Source organism: Parasteatoda tepidariorum, chromosome 6 (genome assembly GCF_043381705.1).
Source record: "Parasteatoda tepidariorum isolate YZ-2023 chromosome 6, CAS_Ptep_4.0, whole genome shotgun sequence".
NCBI classification, from domain to species: domain Eukaryota; kingdom Metazoa; phylum Arthropoda; class Arachnida; order Araneae; family Theridiidae; genus Parasteatoda; species Parasteatoda tepidariorum.
Window position 1 is genome coordinate 39298844 of NC_092209.1, and position 25383 is coordinate 39324226.

A 25383-nucleotide genomic window follows, 5' to 3' on the forward strand; every position below is an offset into this window, starting at 1 on the left:
TCTGGCACTCCTGGCTGAATCCAGGATCGACAATACATCCCAAGTGCCCGCCATTAAAAAATAAAAATAAATCATGTTTGTAAAAATTGCAAAACTCGATAGAACAAACTTGGGGACAATATGCTAATTAAAAGACTCGGTTAGCAATTTTATGGTAATAAATCAAGGTTTTATATGCTTATTTATTATTTTAAGCAAATGTTGTAATAGATAATTAGAGAGATAAATACTGTAATCGAATTTTGTAGTTTTATAATTGATTCGTATCTTACACCTGATTTTGAAATTGATTGATTCCAATTAAATCATCAATACAGTAATCATACCAAGGGACTTTTAAATGCTGTATTAAGGGATCATTAACTAAATTACTTTTGAACAAAACTGTTAAATGGTGTTCAAATTATGAAAAGTCTCATAGTCAAAAGTATTCAAATTCTTAACACTCGCTTTCTAAGTCTGAAATGTTAAATTAAAACACTGAAGTTATCCATCAAATTGTTTAATAGTTTTTTTTTTTTAAAAACATATTGTTTTTGGAAATTTCTAATTGATTTTTTTAAGTTTTTTTTTTTTATTAATCCTTATTATGAAAGAATAGATAAAGTAAATTTTTCAGCATTTGTGGAATAATTTGATAGGTATCAGATTTCAACCATTTAACCCTTGGGAAACTATCACAATAACTGTTTTAAGTTGTTACAAATAAATCAAATTATTGGTATAAATTTTTTCTGATAAAGAATTAAGCTATTTTTATTTACAATATTTTCTGGCCAGGATAGCCTGGACTCACGTTCGTGAGAAAGGGTGTTCGAATCAAGCCGGCTGAAGACTCTCCGTGTAGTAAATAGTGGCTGGTGCAAGTTAAATCTGGCGGGTCACAAAGTCATTCATGTTCCCATAACAAGTCATACCTCTGGGGGTATTGAATTGGAGATTGATCGTTCTCTGGTTCAGGTCAAAATTACGATCTGTGGATGAATGAATGGATCCGCCCAATAAAACAGGTGCGACATATAGGTTTGAACGAAGTCGAATTCTTGGCCATAGATGGTGCCACTGGAAAACAAGAACAATCACACCCATTTTCTCAATGGCATATGACAATAACAACATTTAATAAATTTATTTAGAATACACATTAGTAGTTGTAAATCCAAACTTTGGTCAACTGTTCAACGACGGTTATAAAAAAAAAAAAAAGTGTTATATACGCCTGTCCTCAAATAAGTCGATAATAAGCTTTCTCTTTGAAAATTTACATAAAATCCATAAACCAACATTGAAAATACAGCCTACTATTTTGGCGAACAAATTTTAACCTCCTAGCCATCTCAGTTTATTTTTGTTCAGAAATAAAACAGGCTGATTGTCCCTCTGATTCTTATCTTTTGACTTTTATTTTCCTTATTCTTCCTCTGAAACCTTTCATCTTCATAGTCCGGTATTGACGTCATCAGCAGTTTAACTTGGCAGACGCTAACAGAGAAAGCTATCTGAGTTCTGAATCTAGCACATTTGCTGTTTTTAAAGAAAAATTATATGTGAAAACAAAAAATGTATTAGTATTTCCTTACCGTTTATTATTTTTACAGATTTTATTTTCAATAATTATATTTGTATGTTTTGCGATCTATCATCAATATTCCATAACAGAAAAGTATTTCTGTTGGCCAGGTAGGTAAGGAATTTTGCAAAGCCAACAAATCCCCTCACTTCAGCTTTAAAAAACTCCCCAAAAATTCTCAGCGCATATATTTAAAAATATTTAGTATTAATTTAAAACATTCAGTTTTTTAAAATAAGTAATCTACTTATGAATAAAAATAAGTGAATTTCAAACAGAAGTAAAGCAATTTTTTAAAAGTAATGCAAATTACCAGTAAGTATAGAGATTAGAATTAATGCACAAAAAGTATAAGCCTTATGAGACAGTGTCTTATTCACTCAAAACATAAATTAATTAGAAAAACATTTTAATAGCTTTTTCAATGTGGTGAAAATCTTATTGCATCCTTGAAAGTTTGATTCAGTAATTCAACTGTTTAATAACTTCTTGGTGTGCTGAGCTTGCATGCTCTACTCTAATATACTTGAGCAATTGTCAATTTCTCAGAAGGGTATTAATATTTCTCTTGTTTGGCACATTACTGGTTACATTTATTGTTCCTTACCCTAAATTCGAATATTTTTTGGTTTGCTTGACCCATTTGACTAGATACTACATTGCGTGTTCTGCTGAGAGAAGAAATAAAATAAACAAATTGTAATTTAAAATGCTCCTTTTTGTTTATGAAAGGGGAAAAAAAAGTTTCGTCTTCATTGAAAATCAGTAATTTTTTTTTTCCACACAAAAATTACTCTGAAAATTAAAATTGCTTTTTGAATGTTTTTAGATTATGTAAGAAAAGAGGAAGCACATTTTTTTTCCTTGAAAAAAAAAAACTTCCCTTTTGTTTGAACCATACTAAAGATGTGATCTGATTTTCAAAAAATAAATCTTCTAATAAAATATTAAAGTACTAAACTTGCTTATTAATAAATATAGGTGAATTAAAAACAAACAAACATTGGTAATACAAATTACCACTGGCCACAAATTATCATGGCTAAAGAGATTTTAATAACTGTACAGAAAGGTGATTGTGTTTTTTTCAAATATTTTTTTTTTACTTAAAACATAAATATATCTATAAATTAAATTTATATATATTTATAAATATAAACAAAACTTTTTTCAAAGTGGTGAAAATCCTGTTACATCCTTGATAGCTTGATTTTGATCTTGTAATTCCATTTTTTGATAACTTTCAAATTCTATAGTAAATGAACAAGTTCCAGAAGTTAATGCTCTTAACATGGAACTATATCCTTTTAGTTCAGAAAGTGGAGTTCTTGCTAAAATAATTTCAACATCTTGGCGTGCTTCCATGCTTAAGATTTGGCTACGTTTTTGTGACAAATCATTTATTACCACACCAGCATAGCCTTTACTGACAGCTATAGATAAATTCATGATTGGTTCCAGGAGATGCAATGTTGATTTTTTCAATGCAGCATTTATACATTGAGATGTAGCAGCAGTCAACATTGCAAGTGAAGTACTCTTTGCAACTTCTAGCCATAACAAATCTACTCCAATATTTATAACGGGAAAGCTTAGAAGAGGCCCATTATTTAGAGCAGTTTTAAGCCCAGATTCAATGGCTTTTAAATAATCTGATCTTATTTTGCCTAGATTGTTTTCTTTAGTCACAACAACATTCACCTTTTTCTGAAAATGACCGGGGAGACAAGGATATATTCTAAGAGTCATAGTTACCAAATGTTTGGAACCACCAATGGTTTTATTTAGAACATGAGTATTTTCAACTCCTTTGCTTAATGTTTCCTTGTATGCGACTTGTAATGGTCCCAAATAAGCATCAACTCCATATTCTGTAAGAATCCTATCTTTAATGATATCGATATGTAGCTCACCCATGCCTTTGAGAATAGTTTGACCTATAGTTTCATCATTCTCAACCTGAAAAGTAGGATCTTCCCTTTGCAAGCATTGTAGGGCAAAATCTAACTTATTTTGTTGTCCTATTGAAGGGGGTTCTATTGTGCAAAAAAACACAGGATCTGGAATATGAATCATTGGTATTTTTGAAGTTGACCCTTTTTCTAATGAGGGATATAATTTTGTGGCAGCAGATCCAGAATCGAATAATATGTCCCCAGTAACAGTCGTCTTTAAATTAGAAACAACACAAATATTACCAGCCGGTAAAGTCGCTACCTCTTCAAAACTATCTGCAAGTGGTATCATTACTTTACCAATTCTTTCTGATTGTTGTTTAGTTCCATTATAAATTCTTTGCCCACCTTTCAAATGGCCTGAGTAAATTCTTAAAAATGTCAAAGGTTCTTTACTCTTATTATGATTTGTTTTAAAAGCAAAGGCACACAAATTTTCAGAATGCTGTTCTAAACCTCTATGATATTCGGAGGGATTAGGAAGAAAATTCAAAATTGCATCCATTAACAATTGAACACCTATGTTTTTATATGAACTTCCGATCAGTACTGGTACAGCTTGCTTATGAAGAGTAATTCTCTTTAGAGCAGCAAGTAAATCACAAGATGATATTGAATTTAAATTGTCAGTAATGAACTTTTCAGCAATTAAATCATCATGATTTGCGATATTTTCAATTAATGTCTTTCTCCCTTCAAGAATTAATGGTAAATTTTTGATTTCTTCTGGGCTTAAATTTTCAGTTTGGAAGCACTGACCATCATCATTCTTATCATTTTTCCAAACATGTTTTTGAAGATGGATCAAATCTACAACGCCCCTAAAATTTTTAGTGGTGCCTAATGGAACTTGCAACAACAAAGGTTCTATTTTTAATTTATTCCTAATAGATAATAAACTCATATCAAGATCAGAGTTATTCTTATCCATTTTATTTAAGTAAATTACACAAGGCAGTTTGTAACGATTTGCCTGTTCCCAAACTTTTAAAGTTTGCACCTCAACTCCTGCAGAAGAATCTAGAATTACTAAAGCACCATCTAAAACAGATAAAGCTCTTTCGACTTCAAATGTGAAATCAACATGCCCTGGAGTGTCAATCAAGTTAATTTTATGTTTCTTCCACTTAAATGTTATTGCAGCAGATGTTATGGTGATACCACGTTCTCTTTCCTGTTTCATATAATCTGTCACTGTATCTCCATCGTGAACTTCGCCTATTATGTCAGTTCGGCCAGAATAATACAACATTCGTTCAGTTGTAGTTGTTTTCCCAGCATCTATATGGGCGATGATACCAATGTTCCGCAATTTTAGTAAATCTTCATTTATTTTCGTACATAAGTTGCGGAACTTAAAATTTAATTTGATGAAGCTATTTGTGCCTCTATATAGTGAATTATAGGCTCGAATATTTAAGCGAGTGAACATGTTCATAATTCATTAAAACACAGTAAAATTTTCAACGTGTGGTCTTTCTTAGCGACTTTGAAAAACCACATATCTTGGGATTAATGATTTGCTTGTCATTGCAGATTAATATTTGGATTTAGCAAACTTAATTAATAAAATGATTGATATTTTTGAACAAACTAGTTTGTAATACGGCAAGGACTAGTTTGTTTTTGTTTTGAAATTACAAATGGAGTTGTATTCCTTTCACTTGTAACCTCTTGTTTTCTAAAGCTAAATATAGAGCTTACAGCTTTGAAAGTATATCGATATCAAATAAAACAACTTGAACTATCGATGTTGAACCTGATAAGAGGAAATATGAAATAAATTATCTATGGCAACTGTTTCGATTTCAATGTGCATGACTCTTCTGCTGATGATTTTTAATTTTTTTTAGTTATTTAATGTTATTTTTGTTAAGCAGTTTTTCCTCGATGTTGACATTATGCGGAATATTTGTTAAAGAAGAATGAATGTTGATGTAAAATCGGAAAATATGGAATAAATCTTGTCGTCTAATTTAACAAAAGTCAGTTATGTTTACTTTCTTAAACTTTTGTGCTCATATTTCATTAATTAATTTTTGTTATATTTCCTCTTCGTGATTAGTAATTCAGGCATTGGCACTTAATAATTAAAAGTAGTTTATCTTGCTTTAAGTTCAAGTTCTTTACAATTGTATTAAATTTAGTTTCAACTGAATTTATTTGAAAAATTATCGGTTTAACGTATAATTTTGATTTTACGTTAGAAGTAAGATATGAAAATTTACCAACGTAATTTAAAAGTTTTATCACTGTTTTTGAAACTTAGCCTCAAGTTTCAAAAAGAATATTTGCATTAGCTAAGATTTATATTTGATTATCTCATCTTATCTTGCGTGTACTTACTTATCTATCTGTCAAATAATTTCTCTTCAAGTCCTTTTGTACTCTAACTCGTTGAATGCTTACAGGTATACGATATTTTTGAAAAAATATCTGAAGTCAAATTGATTTTCCAGTGTTAATTCAAAAGTAATGCTTGCAAATATTCTTATGTTACCTGTTACAAAAAAATATAGATAGATTTTTGATTATTTGAACTTAGTTAATACTTTACCACAGTTGCCTTGTGTATTTTTTTTTAAAAGAACAGTTTTTTGCGGGTTAAAAATAATTCGAAACTATGTTATTACCTTTTTGTACTTTATCTGAGGCATGTAAGTCTTTTTTTGTTAGATGAAGACATTGTTTGTGTTAAAAATGACCAATTTTGACCCTACAATGAAAAAGTATCAAAATTGGATGCATCTATGGTATATGATGTATTTAAAACTTCTTTAATATGTTTTGGGGTATAAATTTAATCGTAATAAAATGAATTTTTTTTTTTTACAAATTATTGGTAAACATGACAAGTTATAGTAACAACTATAGCTGGTTATTGTATTTTTTAAAATCATTTTGAAAGTGGTAGTAGTATGGTGATGCCTGGAGTAAAGAGTTAATTGGATGAGAAGTGTAATCATTGGATGAGGTCACAAAATCTTAATTGTAAAAAGGTATAAAATAAAACTTGGATAGATATGTTATATTACAATGATCTAAATCTAGTGGTTAAAGTAGGGCTCCACGAGTAGTAAAACTATAGTCCTTAACTTTTTCATAGTTTGTGTTATATTGGGCTACCTTTTAAAAAAAAGTGAATAGTGTGATAAAAAACAGTTCTTAGCAATTCCTGGCAACTTATTTTAACGTTAGTTTAGTAAAAACAAGATTCAAACAAAAGTAATAATTCGAATCTGATAGGTACAAAACTTTGTAGGCCCGTCAATGGATGGATTGAGAATGCCTACTGTGCTTAAGTTCAATAGGAATTACATCTGATGCTCGAAGTTTTTTTTTGCTACTGAGTTTGGCAGCAGTTGTCTCTTTCGTTGTTTTCTGGAAATCTTGCAATCAAAATCGCTAGTGTAATTCATTGCAGGGGTACAGAAAATTCTTAGAGTTTAATACTTCCTCAGAATGCATTTTTTTAAATATGAAATATCTCTCTAATTCATTTCCAATTTATACTACAATTTATACCAATTTATACTTTATATACTATATTTATGATTATTACTATTTTTCTTTTAGAAAAGTTTGTATATGATCTTTTGACAATAAATTTTTTTACCAAGAATAAACTGGAATATATGTAGAAAATAATAGAAATTAAAATATATTGAAATAGTAATAATTTATAAAACTAAATGTAAGATCTCTCTCTTGAACTTATGAAATTCAATCTAATAAATAAAAGAATTGTCATATAAAGTTATTTGTGTTTAACTTATTAGAAAATATTCTTTTTAGGTAGTTAATTTGTAAATTATAAGGAATATGCTCAAGTAAACTTTAAAAATTTACATTTTAATACTTAAATGATAAATTACTTCATCTTCCTTATGCTTTATTTGTCCAAATACTTAATTTTTTTTAGAAGCAAGATTAAAAATAGTCAAGTAGTCTAATAAGGTTTGGTTAAAAAAGAGAGCACAGAAGCATTCTCTATTTGTTTAAAATAAATGCCTGTTCATCGTCATAATTGACGATTTTCTTTTCCTCATGCACGCTATCAATGATCTTAGATGTTTTATATACGTTAAATGTATGTTGATTAAATCCTAATAAAATTATATTTTTCACTATGGAAATGTCTATTTCCATAGTGATCCTTATTTTTCACTATGGAATCTAAGGACTATTTTAGAAGATTGTTGCTGTGTTTTGCTTTCAAATGAAAGTTTTAATACATCTGTCTATAAGATGAATTACTTCTGAAATGATGAAATCAAAAACAATGTTTTTAATAATAAATAGGTATGAATTTTTTAGATATTAAAATTTTAATAATTATTTAAAAAATAGTCTTTTTGATTTTTATCGGACATGGCTATCTAGAGAGTCCTTAGAATGCGGGGAGGCATGTAAACCTTCTCCTTGGCATGACCTTCTGATGGCTCTAGAGAAAGTAGTTAATAAATATTGAGTTTTTGAAAATTAGTGTATGTGTCATTCCCTGTTGTACTGATTAATCTTTTTTTGCCTAAACATCAAAAATAATCTAACTTTTATATAATTATGCAAATGAATTTATTAGCTTTGTTAAAAAGTTACACTGTTAAAAGAAATTGTATTTTTTCAGGTTTTGATTTTCAAAAGGATTCGTCTACAACTCTGAGGCCTTTTTGTACCTTGTCTAATGAAACTATTAATTAGCTTCTGAATTTTGGTGCTTGCTCCTACATTGTAGAAAACATTAAAATTGGAACCAGTGCATGAAAGAATAAAAACAGATTGAGCAATGTCATTGAATTAAAATTGTTAATAGTATAGGCAATTTATCAAATATTTCTTTAATTTTAATTTTTCTTTGTTACGGGACATGAGATGCTAAAATAACTAAAACGGTGCCAAAAATGGTGATTTTTCAACCATATCCAATGAAACAAAGTTTACTACAGTTTTTTCTTCCTAAATATCTAGAATTCATTAAATAAATATGGGTATTTGCATCTGTAAAGATAGGCAATCTGAGTCAGATGAAGAAACAATTGCACGTCAAAACCCTAGAGACTCAGTGAATTCTTTATCTGCTGAAACTGATCATTTAGTACCACCAATAGAACGCTATGACCCTGTTCATAGAATTTTGGATCTTATGGTTACAAGACAGTCTGTGGATAAGTTAGTCATGGAAACATTGTCTGTTATTAGGACTTTTGTAGATAAGTAAGTAAATCTTGTATAAATTCATTTTGTATTTGAAGAATTTAATCACTCTGATTCTCACATGTTTTGTGAATGGATATGCTAAGCATAGAACTAGCATGTAAAAGAATTATAAAATAAAAATGTATGATCCCTTTTTGATTAAAATAATTTTTTTTTCCTTTGCAAGTTTAAATATTGAATGAATATAATTCATTGATTTTTAAAGTTTTTAATCTTTACTTATGTTTATTTTTTAAAAAAGTTGTTAAGCCCCTGCTTATTTAGTTTTCTATATGTTTATTAGTAATCAGTTTTTGTGTTAATGTTCACGTAAAATATTTTAAATTGTTTTATCATTTCTTAATAATTTTTTGATATGTTATGAATTAATCTATCAATTTTTTTTTTGTTTGAGTTACTGAAATGAATGATTTTTTAAAAAAATATTAAGTGATTAAAATCATGACTTAAATTGGTGATTTTAATAATTTAATTTTAATTATCAACACCTGCATAGAATCTTAGCTTATTTTGTCAAGTTTTCTAGTAAGTGGGTGAAAATTGAAAAATATGTTTTATAAACAAAACAACTTTTAAATGTCCTACAGCTGATTTACTATTTTTTATATGATTTACATAGTTTAAATTTGCAGATTTTGTGTGTATTGCTGCTAACAGCCAAAGATTTGAAAATGTAAAAATTGAAAGAAAATGTAAAGAAGTTATGTTTAACCTAAACTGTTTTCTGCTCTCAGTATCTAAAGCTATAAACACATTTTGGATTGAGATAGTGATTTTGCAGAAAACCTACTGCTAAAAATGTTTGATTTCTGTAACCCATTTTTCACCAATAAATTTAATGCAGTGCCCCGCTACTTATTTAAATCAGATTAAATTTGGGGATATGACTCAGATTAAATTTGGGGATAAAAGACTATTTATTTTATCAGTGGCATATCATTTATGAGGAAAAAAAAGGTGGTTTCAAAGAACTTTACAAATACACTTAGAGCTAAATAAATTAACTACCCTCGTATTTTATTTTAGCTGTTTTAATTTACATTTAACATTTTAATTAAATATTCACAAAATGGTTTTAAAATACAGTAGAAGATCTGTTTAACATGTTTCTGTAAATCACAATTCTCCATTAAACATACTAGCTTTTGGGTATAAACAATGAAATTTGCAGTTAAAAAGTCTCTATAACTATGCAAGAACTATTAACTTTTTATATTATCCGTTTAATTATTTGCTAAGAAATAAAAATTTCAAAGTCTGAACAAACCAAAATTGATTAATTTCTTTGTTACTAGCTATTATGCTGCAGAAATTTATAATTTTTTCTTCTTCTGAAAACAATAAATACTTAAGTACATAGTTTTTTTTAAGTATTTGTATCTAAAATCTGTTCCAGACTAATATTGCCATATTTAGTAGATTGGTGGAATAATCTATATAACACAACATTCCATAAAATGCAAACCTTCAGGCTTCAAAATTTGCGCTATGAAGATCTTCTACTGTATTAGCATATTATTGTTTAAATAGCAAAACTTGAATGTAAATATTCAACATCGTATGAAAGTTTCTGATGAATTTTCCTAAAGTCCTGTTTCTATTTATGGCTCTAATTACATTTCATTTGTTTCAGTGATATTGAACCTCCTGAATCTATGACACAACTGCACATGATTGCTGATTCAGAGATAGGATGGCTAACATTAGTTCGTTCACTAGCTCATGTTGTTCCAATGGACGATCCTTTGGGCCCCGCTGTTATAACATTGTTATTAGATGAATGTCCATTACCTACAAAAGTATCATTAGTTTTTATTTCTTTTAATAATCTATATTTATTTGTCTAAATACCAACATTTCTTATTTTAACAGCAATGCTCATGGCAGGGAATATAATTTGATCCATTATCTATATTTCTTCCATTTATATTTTTTCCATAAATTTGGGAATAAGATTGAGATTTATTTTTATAAAATGAATAATATTATTTTTAATTTATACATCTGCATATGTTAATACCTAGATATTGCTATTTAATACCTTGTTCCGTAGCACCTAGTTTATTTAAAAATAATTGTGACAGAGAATATTTCTGAGGATCAAATTTTATCATTATATTAGTATTTTTTTTATTGTTCAGCCAAGAAAATAATGTTATCTTTAATAATGAAATGAAGTATTTTTCTGTGTGTCTGTCTCTTAACTTCTGAACTTGGGCTAACATCCTAAAATTTAGACAGTTTAGGAAAAGGGAAAGGGCAGTTTTAGCTCCATTCATGGTAATAAGTTCTTAAGTAATTTTGGTAATAAGTTCATATTGAAGTAAACAATATAATCTATGCCCTAAAAAGCAAAGTTAATGGAGAAAATGTACTCATTTGCTTAGGGGAGTTTATTTGTTGTTAATAAAATTCACTATGCGATTATTGATGCCACTGATGTTTAATGTATTTTTGTATTATTTATTAAAGGAATTAAAAAAAGAAAACTATGTACAGAAAAGCAAAATTAATGGAGAAATGGTACTAATTCATTTAAGCGAAGCGTGTAGAATTGCTAAACTATTGATGCCAATTATTCTTAATTGATCTTGCTAATAGCTACTAATTGAAATAAAAATAAACTCTGTATTAAAAAGTAAAATTAATGGAGAAATTATTCTAAATTCTTTAGAAGAGAGGTAAAAAATCGTTGTACTATTATTAATGACAATGATTCTTAATTAGTTTTGATAATAGGCGTTACTGGTATTATGCTAATTGGTACAGTTTTAATCTGTTCCAAATACTAATACGGAAACTATACATTATTATATTTATTTATTTAGTACTTGTTAAAACTGCGTGAATACTGTACTGCTTTAATATAGATACTTTGGAAAGAGGGGAGAGGGTTTCTTAAAAAACCATTTTAGTCATAATTCTTTTAAATGATTTTTTTTCTATCTATTAATCTATTAAAGCTTTTGTTTTAACAAACAAATTATCCCAGTTTTTAATAAATTGGGCTCAAATATTTTAAATCTTGAATCCTTTAAATTAAAATGTGCGCAATTTTTAAAAAAAAAAAAAAAAAAAAATCGAAGTGTTTTAAAATTTTAACTGACTTAGTTTTTCGTTTACTAGATTATATTTTACGTTATTTAAGAGAAAATGTGCTGCTGAGCTAATGTATCAATAAGAAAAGCTAATAAAAATAATATAAAAAAACAGCAGATGTACTTCTTGTTGCTTTAAAACGCAAATTGTGAAAAAGAATAGTAATGGGGCTTAGATGAATGTTGTGTGACTAGTGATTATGTTTATATATTATATCACAGAGGTTTTCTTTTTTAAATGCATTTAAATTGTAACTACAATTTTCATTCCTAGGAATTATTAGAGAAGATGGCAAAAATATTTAATTTATCAAGACATCAAGCTAATAATGGGAAATTATGTCCAGCTCGTCAAAGGAACATCTGTGTCATTCTGGGCTGTATAGCAGAAAAATTAGCAGGTACAAAATATATATATATATATTCAATATTTTTTCTAGAAGTATACATATTTTTTATTTATTTTTAAATTGAATATATTTATAGGCCCTGGAAGTACAGCACTTTTAACAAATGATGTGATGGAATTTCTTTTTACAAATCTAGTAAGTCTGTTTATTTATGATAAAAAAGATCTACATCAAATTCAAAGAAATAAATATTCTGAATTAATTTTTTTAGTAATTTAGTTTATTTCTAATTAGTGTAAAAACTCTTTTTTGTATATCTGTTGCTTCAAAAATTATATAAAACATTTCTGAAGCACATTTTTATCTTAAGTTAATTTCTGAATAAAGATGCGGAGCAAGATTCTCATTAGAATTGATTTTCAGTTGAAAATTAGAAACTAAAAAGAAATAGATTTAAAAAAATTAAAATTTAATAGGGAAATAAATCTTAATGTTCTTAGCATCTGATCTTTATTAAATATGAAAGCTTTTTGGTTGTCAAATCCCAAAATAGTTTTCAATATTTTTTTAATGCTTTTGCTTTTCATGCATCAATATAGCTATGTAGCTACTAACTCTGCTAGTTATTGTCCATTTCTCCTAAGCTCTTGCTTTAATCAAAATTTTCCTGATTTTTGCACATTTAAAAAATTCCATAAAAATGGGAAAATTTATAAGAAAATATCGAAATAGTTGCTCAGTTGATTGCTTGATTATTTATATAATTAATATTACTAATTAAGGAACGAAAACTCATTTATGGTGATCAATTTGAAACTTCTATTATTTTTTGAATATCCTAAAAAAAAATTTCATTCAGAAAAATCTTACATAAATTTAATATCTTCAAAATTAATAATTTGAAAATTAACCTGAAAACTCTTAAATTACAGTCCATTTGATGTCAATCATGAATGGAAAGTTTGTAGCCAATTTAAACATATAGTTAATAGTGCCGTATAGTTTTTGTACTTTATTTGACTGCTAAAAGCTCTCAAATTTCCTCCAGCTGCATATACCATCAATATTAAACAAAAGTTAACATGAAATTTATGTTATTACAAAATACTTACAAATCAATTGTAAGTATTTTTCTGACACAACAGTGATGTAGTAGTAACTTTTGTTTTAATATAAAAGGAGTATTATCATTGCGTTACACTTAAATATAACATAATCACTTATGTTTTAGCAATCTTTTTCTCTTAAAGGATCTCTGACTGATAGCTTGTAAAACTGAAACATGGTTTGAATTTGTATTTATAAATACATTTGGTTTCAATGATTTTTATGATAAATACGAGTGAATGTTAGTGTTAATTTAGCTCATTGGTACTTCACAATATCTATAGTCTTATTATCTCATTAGAGATATGAGTTCCATCATTTATTAGTTTTACATTATGTTTCTGAATTATTTGTTTCAAGTCATTAATTTTATCTTTTTTTCCTCCCACTAGGACCCGATTTTTCATAAATCAGTGATTATATTTTCACTTATTGCCTTGGAAAAGTTTGCACAAACAAGTAAATCAGTTTTCATTTCACTTAATTTTTATATTATATAAATTTCTATTATATATTTAACTAAGGTTTATTTGTAACTTAGTAATTTATTTAATATTTTATTAAATGGTATTTTTTTAATGAAAATAATGATTAAGGGGAAAAAATGGTTTATGTCCATGAAAGCTGATTCTGTGAAATTTTTTTTTAAGGTTTGAGAATTTTAAGGAGCAAGCATTCGATTGAAATCATAAAAATAAGAATATACACAAATGTCACAAGCATTTATTTACACCCCTAAAAAACTTAATGAAAAAATTTTGATGTTGTGAAAAAAATGTTAAAAAATATGATGGATAGGAACCCCCTTTTTCTCCAAAATTCCTCTCCAATTAATATTTTCTCAATGATCTTCCTGTTGTCTTCTCAGGGTTCGTAGTTGTCCTGATTTTCCTAATGAAAAATATTTTGTCCTTATCTCTCCTGATTTTTAACTTTTTATCCTATTTCCTTTTCTATGAATACAAATGCAGATTATTGATTTTAAGAGCAAAATTTCATTTCATCTTGATCTTGAAAGTTAAGGAGTCTTAAAATCGATTGCAAATTTTAATGAATTTTGATTTTTATATGAGGGAATATTAACTTGTTGATACAGTTTCCTTTTAATGCAACAGTGCTATAAAATTTTCCTTATACATTGATCTAAAAACTATGAGCTTTTCAGTGCTCCATTAATAAAATTACAATGAAAACTGTTAAAAATTTCTGTTCAAAATAAAGTAATTTAAAAATTATAAAAAATATTGTAATTCCACAATTGGCATTACATATTTCCTAGTTTTTAAAATATCTTAAATTACTTAAACTTACTTTTTTTAATCGAATTGTATTTAAATTAATTGCTATAATTACATTAATTTAAAAATATTTGAAATTTTTGTTTTTTAATTTCTGATTTTGTTATATTGTTTCAATCTTTCATGTTATCTTACACTAATACTTGTTATTATATTAAAAAAGATTTGGATTTAAACAAAATTGGCGATATTTAGTGCCACTTTTTATATCTTTAAAATCTTCTACGATAAAATAATAAAAATTTAGTCAACTGGAACATTAAGTTTCAATTGTTTACTAAAATAAACAATAATGAAACACAATGAGTACACAATCTTACAATAAAGTAAACAAAATTAATTTTACTATTAGTGAATAACATTTTGTTCCCATGCATTCGGTTTGCAAATAAATTGTATGGTTTCTAACTAAAATGTGTCTAAATTGAATTATATTTCTTTGTTATTTAATGTTTATAATTTTAGATAAAATAATTAGTGAAAAGGTATGATGTTTATACTTGTTTAGTTAAGATGAGTATAAGTACTTAGAGTAAATAAAACTGTATAAAGAATAACGATGAAACTTCTTTTCTAGCAGCAAAATAACTTGGGCCCTCATTGGGGCGATACTCATGAATCTTGGCTCAGTAAGGGTTTAAAGGACCTTTATTTTTCCGTCATTGGCCTTATATAGAACTTTCCGATACACCTGATATTTTACAGCCACTTTACCACCAATATTGATCCTATATAAAATTGTCAGATTCACCCAATATTTTATATTCATTATTTAGCCAATATGGGTTCTACATTGGGCAAAGTAGGCCTTATATAGGCCATTCTAGGACCCATATTGAGCCAATTTTGAACCCAACTGGGGCCAAGGTAAAATTGTTGCTAGGGTTGATTCTTATTTACTTCAGTCAACCACTCCTTTTGATTCTGTTATAATGGGTTTGATGCCAATACAAACTTTAAAAAGTATTGAACTACGTAATAAGTTATTCTTATTCAAATTTTTAAATTGAACTTTTTTAATTAGGCAATTAGCTGTTATTGCCGATATTATCTACTTAATATGTATGACGAGATTTGACATTTAAATTTTTCTTTTTCAGGCGACAATAAGGCTACCATTAACCAGTACATCAAGTCCAAAACTAAAAATCCATTAGAAAGATTAGAAACTTTTGTTAATAGCTCCAATTATTTGTTTAAGCAAGTAGGATTTTGTGCGCAGTGGTGTTTAGATAATTTGTGTAAGTTATTATTTTTTTCATATCAATCTATTAATGTTAGTGGATTTTTTTTGCAGGATAATCTTTTAAATGCTGGATAGTTTTATATTTTTACTTGATAAAATTTTTGAATCCTTATGTTACTTTTCAAATTAAGACTGGAAAAAAATATTTTAAAGACTTTATTTGCTAATTCTGCAAAAAGTTATTTTATAAATATTATATTGGTGTAACTTTCAGGGTATCCGTGCACCTGGAAAGTCATGAATTTTGGTATTGGACAAAATTTGTCATGAAATGTCATGATTTTAACTATTTTTTTAAAAAATAAATCGTGGAAAGTCATGGATTTAAATCTACGCAAAATCTAATTTTCAAAATGGATTTTACACCTCCCCCCAATTGTTCGAATGTCTGAATGTGTAACAAAATCCCCACTCACAGTCTTGTTTTATTAAAATATAAAATGTTTTTATCATGTTCTTTAAAAATTATGGTGTTCTTTTTAAAAATGAAAGAAAAGGCATCATTTCGAGAGTGAATTATCTTTTAAACTTCTGTGATTTCAGAATTTTTATTATTATTTTTATTTTTTTATTTTATCAATGTAAAATTTTAGCTGAAGCAAACCAGTCATTGAGGAAATTTTTTATTCTGAAATGAGTACAGAAGAATCGGGAGTATTTCTTTCCTTTCCGATGAACAAGAAAAGTATCTAGAACATAGATTCTCAACCTTTTTAACGTAGCCGCCCCCTTAATAAGCTAAAAACATTTCAACGCCCCCCTTTGTGATAATTCAGTTATTTAGAGCATGAGGACGGGGGGAGGGTGCTGAATTCTAAGATGTATTTTTAGGCAATTTTTTAAGTGCTAAATTTGCATGTTTTTTTTTTTTTTTTTAAATTTAATGTGTACGTTAACTCTATAATTTTCTCCCAGCAGGTAATCGCAGTCTATTTGTCATAATAAAAATAAATACGGTAATGAAAAAAATAAGTTCAACAAAGAAAACTGCTTAAAAGATGCTTAAAAAGAGTCACTTGTTCTTAATTAGATAATTAAAAAAAATACCCAAAAATAAAAATAGTAGTATTAACGAAACAATCAAGTTACTATGTCAGTGGAATGATTGTACTTGATGGTTCATAGCCAATTTCTTAACGTTCGGTTCAATGTTTTTGCTGAGGTGAAGACGCAAGTCCCCTCGTTGCATCATTTCGAGTCCATTTCTCTTTTTTGTGACTTGATCCATAACAGCACTGAATCCACGTTTGACGAAGTAGGAGAAAGGGAAGGAAATTAAAAATTATTTTGTAAATAAGAATGAATTTTGAAAGTCCAGAGAAGAGGCGACTGATGTTACCTTGAAGCAAAAATTCTGTGAGTTATCACCATTTCAAAGCTTCATTAGTTGAAAGTTTGATCAATTCCTCCTGAATCTGAACCTCTTCTGTTTCAATATTCAAAAAAGAATTAATAACCCATTGAAGGAAATAGAACAAAACACATTTATAACGGTCAGAAAAGTCCCTGTGCAAAGAGTCAAGGTGTTAACTATATTCTTGTGTATCATTAGAGGAAATTTCGCCATTCTTTTCAAGATACGATAAGATTTGAAATTGGTTGAACTCATTCCTACCAAATTTCTGCTTCCAAAAAATAAGTTTTTTTAGAAATGTAGAAATAGCTGATTTCGTAGGGATCAAATTGAAGTTGCAAATTAACGCCATTAAATTTTGCATATAAATCTACCAACGTCTATCTTAAATTCTAGCAATCTGTCTCTCAGAGCTTCTGTTTTCGAGGAACTCAAGCACAGAGTCGAAAAGATTCAAAAACCCATGGAGACAAGGCTCCTTTGGAAATCCAGCGAATCACGGTGTAGTAGCAAGCGATATTCTTCATAGTTTTTTTTAAACAGCTGTCTGAGTAATGAATCGTTGAGAACGTTACTACCAATTTTGTTCGCAGCAGATATGACATATTGCAATGACTGATACAAACGGTCGCTGAGATTTTTCTTACCAAATACTGTCTGTGAATCACGCAGTGAACTGCTAAAATATCTGGTACCACCCTCTTCAAAACGGCGAAAAACCCACCATGTCGACCCACTATTGCAAGGGATATTTTTGATTAAATCGGATGAGGCTGGATAGTGTAAAACTGTTCCTAAAATTTTCTTAACAGCGGCAGTATCAATTCTTTGCCGATGGTATGACATTTCCCAGATTTAGCAATTAATTTTGATATATTATAAGAACTTATCAAACCATCATCGCATTTTTGTGATTAGGTTGTTAGTAAGCCAGAGGCTAAAGGTGCCTTCCGAAACTTGTCTTTGATGTTCTTATTTTGTTTGAGAGAATGAGTATTTTGCAAATGCTTCTGCTAACGGGAAGGCTCCATTGTCTCATTATATTAAACTTTGTTATAAAATAAATTCATGGGGGTAGTTGAGAGTTCGACAGCGATTGAACAAATCTAAACTTCAAGTACGTGGCACTGTATTGAATATACTTCTTTATGTTAACCGACATTGTTGGTGGCAGTAAAATACGAATGAAAGAAAATCAACTGTTTATTCAAATTAATAAATAATTTACAATTAAGAACTAATTCACAAACGTACCTGGCCGAATAAACAATGAAACTGGGTAAAAAAACTGCTGTCGAACAAATTAGGAATGCGAATCGAAACTGGGTAAAAAACTGCTAGAAAGCAAACTAAACCATCATAAGAAACATGGGTCAAATCAAACATTTTTACAAAAAGTGCGTGAACTTTAATTCTCCCCAAATGTCTTGAATATCAGAGGCAAAAACTACTGACTCATGCGCTGTGCTGAGGTGATTCGGGTCGGAGAATATGTGTTGCATAAGTTCGTTTTACTGTTGGTACTAATGTTGTATCAGATAATCTAAATTTATTATATTAATTTAATCTTTTTTTATCATTAATTTTAGAATAATTTTATTTACTAAATGATTCTTAATTTAATAATTTTATTTGGGAGTATTAAAATTAAATTTGAATAACATGATCTGCTCATCGCCCCCTGCCGCCCAAAACATACCTAACGCCCCCCTGCCGCCCAAAACAAGTCCACCGCCCCTCAGCATACTCCCAACGCCCCCGTTGAGAAACACTGATCTAGAATATAATTCTGCAAGAAAAAAAATTATTTGCTTTTGTAATTTTTCCAGCTATTTTATTGCTTCGACGTTTTCTTTACTCTGTTTTTTAAATTTATAAATATGAAGAGTATATCAGTTGTGGTTGTACCTATCATTTCAGTGAATGTTATTATAATGCTTTTTTAAATTTATTGTTGTGTTTTTGTCGGAGAAAATAGTAACTTCATTAAGTCATGAAAAATTCTTGGAATTAGTCATGAAAACTCATGAATTTGAAAATCTAAAATGTAGCAAATACCCTGAACTTTGTTTTTGTTAAAATTCACACTGAAATTTTTTTAAACATATAAATTTTTTAATTTTATTGTTGAATTGTATATCCTAGTCTTGTAATAACAACTATGAGTGACATAGAAAGAATTACTATAACCAATAACTATAGCTAATAATTATAATAACAGGTACTTAATCATTGCAGACGTAAAGCCTCATTTTATTATACTAGTTTCTTATTTATTTTTTTAGAAAAAAAACATTTTCATAAATACACTTTTTTATTTCTGATCTTAAAAATGTTAGTAATTTAATTTCATAACGTTAGGTTTCTTTCAATTATGATTTCTGAAAATGTAATTATAACATTTAGATTATTTTTGATTATCTTTGACAGTTTATAGGCATGAAGAAATGATTTACTTTTTGCACTTATTCCAGATTGATGCTGCTGTTCCAAAAGTGCTTTATTATTCTTTGTTTCCTTTTGTGTTTGAATTATCTGAACAAAATAAGCATTGTTTAAAACATGAACAATTTAATAATTAACAGCATTTGTTTAACTGTTGTATGTAGCTGCTCTTCTGCCAACCTCAAGAAAATGGAAACAGAATGTCACTTCACTATTTGATAGTTATTTTGCGAAGAAGTTTCTAAAATGTTCTTGGTTTCTCGAGAAAAAAAATCGCAAAACAGAGAAATTCACAAAATAGAAGTCTGACTGTAGTTTCTAAATGTCAAATTTTTGGAGGAAATGACAATTAATGCGCCTGAGAGTCTTTTCCTGGAAAGATATGAAATTCGTGCCAATGACAAAATAAACAGTATAAATTCCATAATTGTTTGTATTGTCCCTTGCAATTGACAATCTCAAATTTAAAATGCTGAATCAATAAGATGAATAAAAAGATGTTGTTTTTATTTAAGTAATGAGGTACAAAGTTGAAATATATGCAGGTGATTATCTAAATTAAATTAAGTGCGAGTAAATGGTTTAATTCTTTTCTCTTCAATGATAAAAATATTGAATTTTTGTACTTTAACAAACAGCAAGAAAGAATTTGTTGGTTGCATTGAACAGGTGCTCCTTTTTTTTAAGTTCCTTTGCTGATTTTAATCTATTTCAAATGCAAATATGGAATAAGGAGAAATTCTCTCTATATGATTAGTTACACTTTAATTTTATTGTGATCATTATAAAATAAAAATGTACTAAAACTACTAAACTCAGTGACACGACAGCCCATCGAGGGCCAAGGCCTACTGTGCCCATCTCAGTTTTCTTGACCTTGGGCTCTGGGGTGCAGACGTTCCGGATAGGTGGTCAGCCGAATGCGAAACCCCCAGTGTTTAGTTCTCAATCATGCTTGTTACTCATTTATCGACCCACTAAAGGGATGAAAAGCTGAAAAATAAAAATTTATCACATTTAAATTATTGTGCCATATATTTTGCATCATAAAATTTGTAATTTTTTTATGTATGTATTTAAGATGAACTAATTTGATAGTTTATTTTCTTTTTCATGTGGGGATCCAACTGCAGTTATCAAAAAGGTAGATTTAAGTTTTGTTATTTTTTACCTATTTAAATTGTATTTTGTAGTCTTACATGTTTCCTCTAGAGTAAATTTCAATTAAATCTTGAGTTTGTGCAACAGATGTGCTTTAAATTTCAAGATAAAAATATGAAAAATCTATTTTTCAGCATATTATATTCAAAATATATTTTCTTTATAGCTTTCTGTTTGCATTATATAATTATTGTTAAAAGAAGCCTGTGATTCAAAGTTGTTAAATTGATAATCAATGCCTTGAGCTTTCTATCAGTTTTATTTAAAGTAGTTAAATTAAATTTCGAGTTTGTACAGAAGTTAAAGGCGATGATGTAGGCAAAAAAAAGAAAAAAGTTTTATTGACTTTTCCGTATAATTTTTTGCTAGCATTACATTGTTATTAGTATTAGGGGATAGTGTTTGTGATTAAAAAGCTTTTTGATGCTAAGCAGTTCTTTCATATTTTACCTGTCTCTATTTTAAGTCAGATCTTGATTGTTCCAAATCTTTTATTTAAAGCTGAAATTATTGAAAATTTTAAGATCTAAGCAAAAAACTTTCAGTATGATTTTTACAGTTATAAATAGTGTGAACTTTCTCTATTTTGACAACAATTTGAACTTTTACTATTTCTGACTTATTTTGTTTTTGTTACATATTTATAGGATAGGCCTTTTACTTATGAATCAATTGACAGAAGTAACTTGAATGCTATGCTCAATAGTAATGATGTTAGTGAATATTTGAAAATATCAGCTGATGGTCTAACCGTAAGTTGTAATAAATACTGTAATCCATAGTTAATCTATTTAAATGTTAGTGATTTCATTTATATATTAAATTATATAGCTTAAGGGTATTAGCTATATGTTAATAGATAAGTGAATACATTGTAAATTGAGACTTGATTTTTATTGGAAGTTTTAGTTTTTATATCCTTCCAACTTAAAATTTTTTAAATTATTCTGCTTCGAAGTGTACTAATCGTTTTTGATTCTTTTAACAAGAACTAATTTTATTTATTTAATTTTTCTCATAGTCTTACTTTTTTCGCATTTAGTTTTTTAATTTAATTTCTAGTTTATATTTTAATTTTTAAAGAAATTTTTTCTTTCTACATACCCATTATTTTAGAAATTATACAAAAGATTATATTGAAACAAGCTTTAAGACTCGTTTTTATTTATTTTAATATGATAGCTTGTGTTAAAAATCGATGATTTGATTAACAAAATTGACAAGTAAATTACCATCAATTTTGATTAGAATATATGAAGATGATTTTAAAACATATTATAAAGATGGGAAAAAACATTGAAATAGAAATGATTCTCGTCACTTAACATAAATTTCAGTTAATTGTTGTTAATAAAAATTTTATAAATTCACAATTAGTTAAATATGTTAGAAATGGATAAAAACCTTTTTTTTTACAAAGTTTTTTTTTTAGGCCCGATCTGATGCATCTTCATTTGAAAGTGTGAGATGTACTTATCAAGTAGATTCTGGTGTTTGGTATTATGAAGTTACAATTGTAACTTCAGGTGTCATGCAAATTGGCTGGGCTACACGAAACAGCAAGTTCCTAAATCACGTTAGTAATATCTGATTAAATTTCTTATGTAGGTAGTTGTTATACAGTATATTTTTGACTAAAATCACAAGTCGATTTTTATTACAGTTTTTAAACTTCTAATTACAACAACCTTAAATTACTAGGAGCTATATTTTAGAATCTTCACTATTTTAATGAATTATACATTTGATAATACTTCAAAATACACATGCAATATTTATGTGCATATTTCAAAGTGTATAATGTGATATTTATAATAAAAATTTGTTTTAGCTTTTAAATTCAAGAAGTAATAGTTTCTAGAAAGCCAATATTATCTGGATGTCTGGCTCTTATCTTATTAGAATTGATTAACAAAAATTATTGATAAACATTAGCCAATTTGAAGGAATAGTCTTGATTTATCCATGAAATAAATTATTGCAATCCATCTAAAAATTTATTGTAATTGGTAAAACGCAGCCACTTAAGTGTACTTTCAAAATTCATCAATGACGTTTTATTTTCATCCGCAATCATCACTTCTCAATTATTGTCACAGTTCTTCTCAGTCAAGATTATCAACGATATTTTTGTTTGTTTCAGAGTTGTTAAAGAAATGTTGAACTAAAAATATTTCTAAATGCTCACATAGCTTATTATGTATTATTAAAGTGCTTATAATAAACTGTGCTTTTTAGTAACTAAATTGCAATTTCTTTCCTGAAATTTATATAAAATGTAGGGATTCTTAAATTAGCAATTATTAATTTTATAAGATACATTAGCATATTACAACTATATTATTGTATGTGTTTCAGTATAAATAAGTACAATTGTTTTATAAATGAATATTTTTTTTTGAAAAAAAGGCAGACTTTTATATGAGATTTTTGATTCTATAAGTATATACAGCGAAACCACTCTCCGTTCCACAGTAAATTGGTTGTTGATGGAGATTTGTCATTCTTAGAGGTTACCTCCTTTGTCTTCAAAATTGTTATCGCAGACACAAAATTTTTCGAACGATTTTAATTTTAGTTAGTGTTTGCAGGAATGCCACTTTTGTTGGCGTCATGAAAAGAGGGATCGTTGAATAAAATTTAGCATCTCTAAAAATAATCCCAACTGATATAATTATGTGTAAAAACAAATTTACCAATTATAAATGATAAAGCTATTTCAAATTAATACACAATTATTATTATTTTTTTTTTGTTTAGTTAGCTTTAAAAGATGAGAAGAGGTTTGTTCAAGATGGTTGTTTTTATAAAAAAAAACTTTTTTTCTTCTAATTTAACTTCCACCTCTAAAAGTAAATCATCAATATAATTATGTGTAATCATGATATAATTTAATTATGTGTAAAAACAAATTTACCAATTATGAATAATAATGCTATTTTAAATAAATAAAGAATTTTTTTTTTTTAAGTTTGCATTTAATTTTACATCATAAAAATTTAATCTACTTATTTGTTTTGTTTAATTTTTATTTTAAACTTTTCTTGTGTTTCCTTCTTTGACCTTTTCCCCATTTGGTGCAGATGTATGCTTGGTCGCTAGGAGAGGTTTTAATGGTCTCTCCTAAAGGTTTTCTTCAGCACAAAATCTATGAAAAAAATTCTGTGAATCTCAAACTGTACTTATTTTATAACTGTACTTAAATATATATTTTTTTAGGAAGGCTATGGCATTGGAGATGATGAGTATTCAATTGCTTATGATGGATGTAGACAGCTCATTTGGTATAATGCAAAATGCAGTCCTCATCAACATTCCTGTTGGAAACCTGGCAAGTATCAATATTCAAATTGTACTAAAAAAAATACTGTATTTAGAGTTCTTTTTTTAATTATTTTATGCAAATAAACTGCAATAATGAAATTTTCTTGACTATATTTTTGAAACATATTTAAATTCTAACTATGAAAATAAATATACTAAAGCAGTAAAGCATTCAGCCAAGACAGTCACGAGGTGTAACGAATCAAGCTATATTAAGAAACAGTTCTTTTTTTTAAAATAAAAACAGGTTAGTAATAACCTTGCAAAAAAATATCGAAAAAACCCTCAGTGGGTTAGTATAAACCTCAAATTCAAAAACTATTTTCTCAAAAATTAACTTTCTGATGATGTACATTTAAGGAGAGAAAAAAAAATCTTACTTAAATTTTTTTTTTCTAAAATAGATAGCATAGTTTGCTTAAGTTTTGTTTGTGAATTTTTAAAACATAGAGCTCCGTCTCAGAGATGCAAAAATGTTTTTTCCTTTACCTTTCTCCCTCTCTTAAGCAGTAACATCAAAAGAATGGTTTGGATTATTTCATCCAAACTTTTGCTCTCTTTTGATTCATTGTCAAAGAAAAAATTTTCTTTTGAACACTCTGAAATAATTAACACCTGTTTTTGGAGTGATTACCTTGGAAAAATATTAAGCAAAATTTCTGTTATGATTTTGGAATCAATGGCCGTTCTGATGGATATTAAAATAACATTGTGTTAATGGAGCAATCAATAGAACTTTACGCATCGGTCATTAAAATTGACGAGTTGAATTAAAGAGCATTTTGCTTTTAACTAACATCATCAATCTTTGAATAGAAATGTTTATCATAAGGGTAGTAATGATTGTTAAATGATACTAAACAGTTACGTGCCCTTACTTTTTTATTTATATGCATCTTCTCAATGTAAATTATTATTTTCTGAGAGCTACTGAAGTTTAATTTTTATAAGAATATACCAATATGATTATACATTCCTCATTAAATGATTATCGATTTCTTAAAAAAAATTTTAATACAAAATGTATTGTCTGAGGCACTTCTATACTTTTTATCAACTTTTATGCTCTTGTGTCTTAGGGTAAGAAAAACTTAAATCAATGTTTGATGAAGAGTTAAGTCATATTTTAGGCTGCAACTTTTATCACCAAGAATATTTTATTTCGAACTTTACAGGAATCATCAAGACAATCACTTTCTTCAAATAATTGTTATGTTTTTAGAACTATGTTTTAGAACACTTAAAAAAGAATTATGAA

At 27.8% G+C, this 25383-nt stretch overlaps 2 protein-coding genes across 2 annotated transcripts in view; one reads left to right on the forward strand and one right to left on the reverse strand.

Moving 5' to 3' along the window:
* Positions 1-2586: 2586 nt before the first annotated feature.
* LOC107443271 (mitochondrial ribosome recycling factor 2) lies at positions 2587-5194 on the reverse strand. The gene has a single exon (XM_016057086.3). It carries the CDS (start codon positions 4961-4963, stop codon positions 2741-2743), a length of 2223 nt encoding a protein of 740 aa, XP_015912572.1. The 5' UTR covers positions 4964-5194; the 3' UTR covers positions 2587-2740.
* Positions 5195-5311: 117 nt separating this feature from the next.
* Positions 5312-25383, forward strand: part of LOC107443269 (RING finger and SPRY domain-containing protein 1) — a 33209-nt gene continuing 13137 nt past the window's right edge. The window contains exons 1-11 of the mRNA XM_016057084.4: positions 5312-5510; positions 8153-8739; positions 10376-10541; positions 12115-12241; positions 12327-12385; positions 13690-13756; positions 15696-15836; positions 20774-20784; positions 21449-21553; positions 22234-22377; positions 24021-24132. Coding sequence (XP_015912570.1) covers positions 8510-8739; positions 10376-10541; positions 12115-12241; positions 12327-12385; positions 13690-13756; positions 15696-15836; positions 20774-20784; positions 21449-21553; positions 22234-22377; positions 24021-24132 — 1162 coding nt within the window. The 5' untranslated portion in view covers positions 5312-5510; positions 8153-8509. The remainder of the gene's footprint in view (positions 5511-8152; positions 8740-10375; positions 10542-12114; positions 12242-12326; positions 12386-13689; positions 13757-15695; positions 15837-20773; positions 20785-21448; positions 21554-22233; positions 22378-24020; positions 24133-25383) is intronic.